This window comes from Borostomias antarcticus (assembly GCF_949987555.1).
Source record: "Borostomias antarcticus genome assembly, chromosome: 23".
Lineage (NCBI taxonomy): Eukaryota > Metazoa > Chordata > Actinopteri > Stomiiformes > Stomiidae > Borostomias > Borostomias antarcticus.
Window position 1 is genome coordinate 951,919 of NC_140256.1, and position 3,428 is coordinate 955,346.

Here is a 3,428-nt window from a genome sequence, read left to right on the forward strand (position 1 = left end):
TGTTCTTCCTGTTTGCATATTCTGAGCATCCAGATGATGTGCAGGTCGAGAGCAGAGCTCCTGCTGAGCCGAGCGAACGAGGGGAACGCTGCCCCTGCTGGACCGACTGAACACCGTCTCCACGCTGCCCCTGCTGGACAGACTGAACACCGACTCCACGCTGCCTCTGCTAGGTCGACTGAACACCATCTCCAGACCAAAACAACAGTTACATGTAAAAAGCTTGAGTATAAAAATGTCATCAGAATGCAAGACACTCCTTATGACTTCACTGCATGAGGATCAATCGTCCATCTCATGGACCGCCTCTGAAAACACGCTGGACAGCTGAATGGACAGTGCACCCTGTAGGTACATGCACCCTGTAGGTACATGCACCCTGTAGGTACATGCACCCTGTTGGTACATGCACCCTGTTGGTACATGCACCCTGTTGGTACATGCATCCTGTAGGTACATGCACCCTGTAGGTACATGCACCCTGTAGGTACATGCACCCTGGAGGTACATGCACCCTGTAGGTACATGCACCCTGTAGGTACATGCACCCTGTAGGTACAAGCATCCTGTAGGTACAAGCACCCTGTAGGTCTCCGGCGGCGACCGCTTTGTTTTTAGAAAAGCAAACTAGGCCAAGGTCTTGGTAAGAGAGACTTAGTGGAAATGTTATCCTGTGCTGTTCTCTCACTGTACTCTATTCACTGTTCTCTATTCACTGTTCTCTATTCACTGTTCTCTATTCACTGTTCTCTATTCACTGTTCTCTATTCACTGTTCTCTATTCACTGTACTATATTCACTGTCTCTATTCACTGTACTCTTTGCGTTCGCCAGATGCAAACATTGAATATAAGCTAATATGTTTATTAAACCCTAATATAGCACCTACTTTGCCCACATTATATCCTGGCTGGCCATGAAACATTGGACAAGGACTCAGTCCAGAACTCATACAATCAGCAAGGAATATTTCACTTAAGTATCAAGGCTTTGTGTTGAGAGAAAACGTTCTGCCCAGGTTTGGCAAATGAAACACAGATCCTGCAACAGAACGTTTTTTGAACGGCGGAGACTTCGGTTCCTGGTAGGTTCTTGGCTATGAGGTAGAACCCGGTGGACTTTTATAAAAGCTAAAATACTGTCTGTTATGAGAGTGTAGTTGTATCATGAGGTATTGAACGGATGTGTCACACGAAGCTTTGCACTGGCAGAAAAATCATTCCTTGTGAGTAAGTAGCCTCCTTTGGCCACATGTGCAAAAACAGGTCAGGTAAAAAGGTGATATGACAAGCATCTAACCAGAGCTTTCACATTATCAATTATTGCAACATGCCTATATTACTCTGTAAATATGTCTAAAAAAAAAAAAAACATGGAAAGATTAAAAATAAAAAATACAGGAGGCCTTGATTATTGGGATCTCCTTAAAATAGTAAGTAGAAACTCCCTTCCCTTTGAAAGAATCCTTTTTTTTTTTAAAAGCACCCTTTATGTTTCTGCATTCAACAAACTTGACTGACTTCCACAAAACTGACAGGCAGAAAACCTGGATGCACACTGTAGGTCCGACGTTTGACGGAGCCAGTTCCGAAAAAATATCCAAAATGGTTTGGAAAAAAAGAAAAAAAAAAGAAGAAAAAAAAAAGGAAGTAAAGCTTCCTCGATCTGAACCCGAGACTAAAAATCACATCTGGACGCCTGGGCCTCCTCGAGACTGCCCTTTGAACCCTCCTCCATGTCGTTGGCCGGTGCCTCCTCGGCGTACTGTGCCTCATCAAACGCCATCCCCTCGGAGGCCTCCTCCGCGTCCTTCTGACCAGAGCTGCGCTCCGTCCTCTCAGGAGAGTCCATGTGATTGCTGCCCTCCGAGGCGCCCATGTGCTTCTTCCTCAGGTGCTGGTTGAGAGTGCCCTGGAAGGGGAAGCACTTCCCACAGATCTGGCAGTGGAAGGGCTTGTTGTCCGTGTGGCCGCGGATGTGGTACTCCAGCTGGTCTTTCCGGGTGTACTTCTTCCCGCAGAACTTGCAGACGAAGGGGGTGATCCCCATGTGCAGGCGCATGTGCCGGTCCAGGCTGCCCTTCTGGTTGAAGGACTTGCCGCAGTAGATGCAGATGAGCCTCTCGTTGTAGGGGTACCACTGGCTGCGCAGGCTGCGCTCGCGCACGTCGTTCTCCAGGCCTGAGGTGCCCAGCCCCGGCTCGCCGTCCTCCGCCGCGGGTTTGACGTGGCTCAGGGCCTCGGCGGGGGCAGCCAGCGGCCTCTTGGCCCTGGCGCGGCCGCCCCGGAAGCCGCTGAGCATGGAGCGCGAGGGGCTGGAGCTGCTGAGGCTAACGAAGCAGGGGGAGGACAGGCCGGAGTAGGTGTAGCCGGCCGGCTGGATGACCGGGCCGTAGGAGCCCACGCTGACTGCCAGCACCTGCTCTCCGTCCACCAGCTCCGTGTGGTAGCCGTCGTCGCCGGCGGACGAGCTGTCGGAGTAGCTGGGCCGGTCCGTCTTCTCCAGCTTCACGTGCACGTCCGTCACCTGGCCGTCCTTCCCGATCAGCTCCACCTGCTCCGTCTCGCCCTCGATGGCCGCTTCCTGCTCGGACACGCCGTCGCTGCTGCCGCGGTCGGACTGGCCCTCCTCCTGCTGCTGGCGCACCCTGCCCAGGCCTTTCCCTGCCAGCTCAGAGCGGGCGTCCAGACCGGCATGGCCGTGCCGGGAGTAGTAGGGGGGAGAGATCTGCGTGGGGTTGATGAAGAGGCTGCTGTCTTTGACGCCGTTGTGGCTGACCTGGGAGATGTCCTTGTCGGGGCTGCCGGAGGTGGGCAGGCTGATCTTGGAGTGGATGCCCTCCAGGATCTGGGTGCACTTATCGATGATGGTCTGCATCTGCAGGAAGCTGGCGGCGGTCAGGAAGCTGATGACATCTTTGAGCTGCAGGGACATGTGGCCGGTGTAGCAGAACGCCAGCAGCTGCTCGAACACCTCCGGGCTCTTGATGACGGAGATGGACAGGCCGCTCATGGTGCCGAGGGCCGAGTGGTCGCGGAAGTATGGCGAGCTGGCCGCCAGGACGGCCTTGTGTGCCCGGAACGGCTGGCCCTGGATGTGGACGATGATGTCACATAGCTTCCCTTGCAGACGGAGCTCGTTGAGCTGGTGCAGGACGGTGTTACTGAACTCCGGCACGTCAAACTCGATGTAGGTGCTGCCTTCGTCCATGGCTTGGAGATATCTTTCCAGTTTGTCCACTGCCTGACAGAAGCAAAGAAAGGGATAGAAAAATAAGCATTCATGCAACGGAACGTAAAATAACATTTGCTCATTAACCAGTAGTGATGTTATATGGTCAATTTGGCTTGAAGACAAGCTAAAGGTAATATCTCAATATTCTATCAGAAGCTTGCTTGCATAAGCTTTTTCAAATAGTAGGTCTCATG

At 52.6% G+C, this 3,428-nt stretch overlaps 1 protein-coding gene across 2 annotated transcripts in view; it reads right to left on the reverse strand.

The window, feature by feature from the left end:
* Positions 1-1,677: 1,677 nt before the first annotated feature.
* The window catches only part of zbtb34 (zinc finger and BTB domain containing 34), a gene marked incomplete at its 3' end in the record, with an annotated part of 12,772 nt that continues 11,021 nt past the window's right edge, over positions 1,678-3,428 (reverse strand). For both annotated transcript variants that reach the window (XM_084457271.1, XM_084457270.1), the window contains exon 2: positions 1,678-3,243. In XM_084457271.1, coding sequence (XP_084313397.1) covers positions 1,678-3,210 — 1,533 coding nt within the window. In that variant the 5' untranslated portion in view covers positions 3,211-3,243. The remainder of the gene's footprint in view (positions 3,244-3,428) is intronic.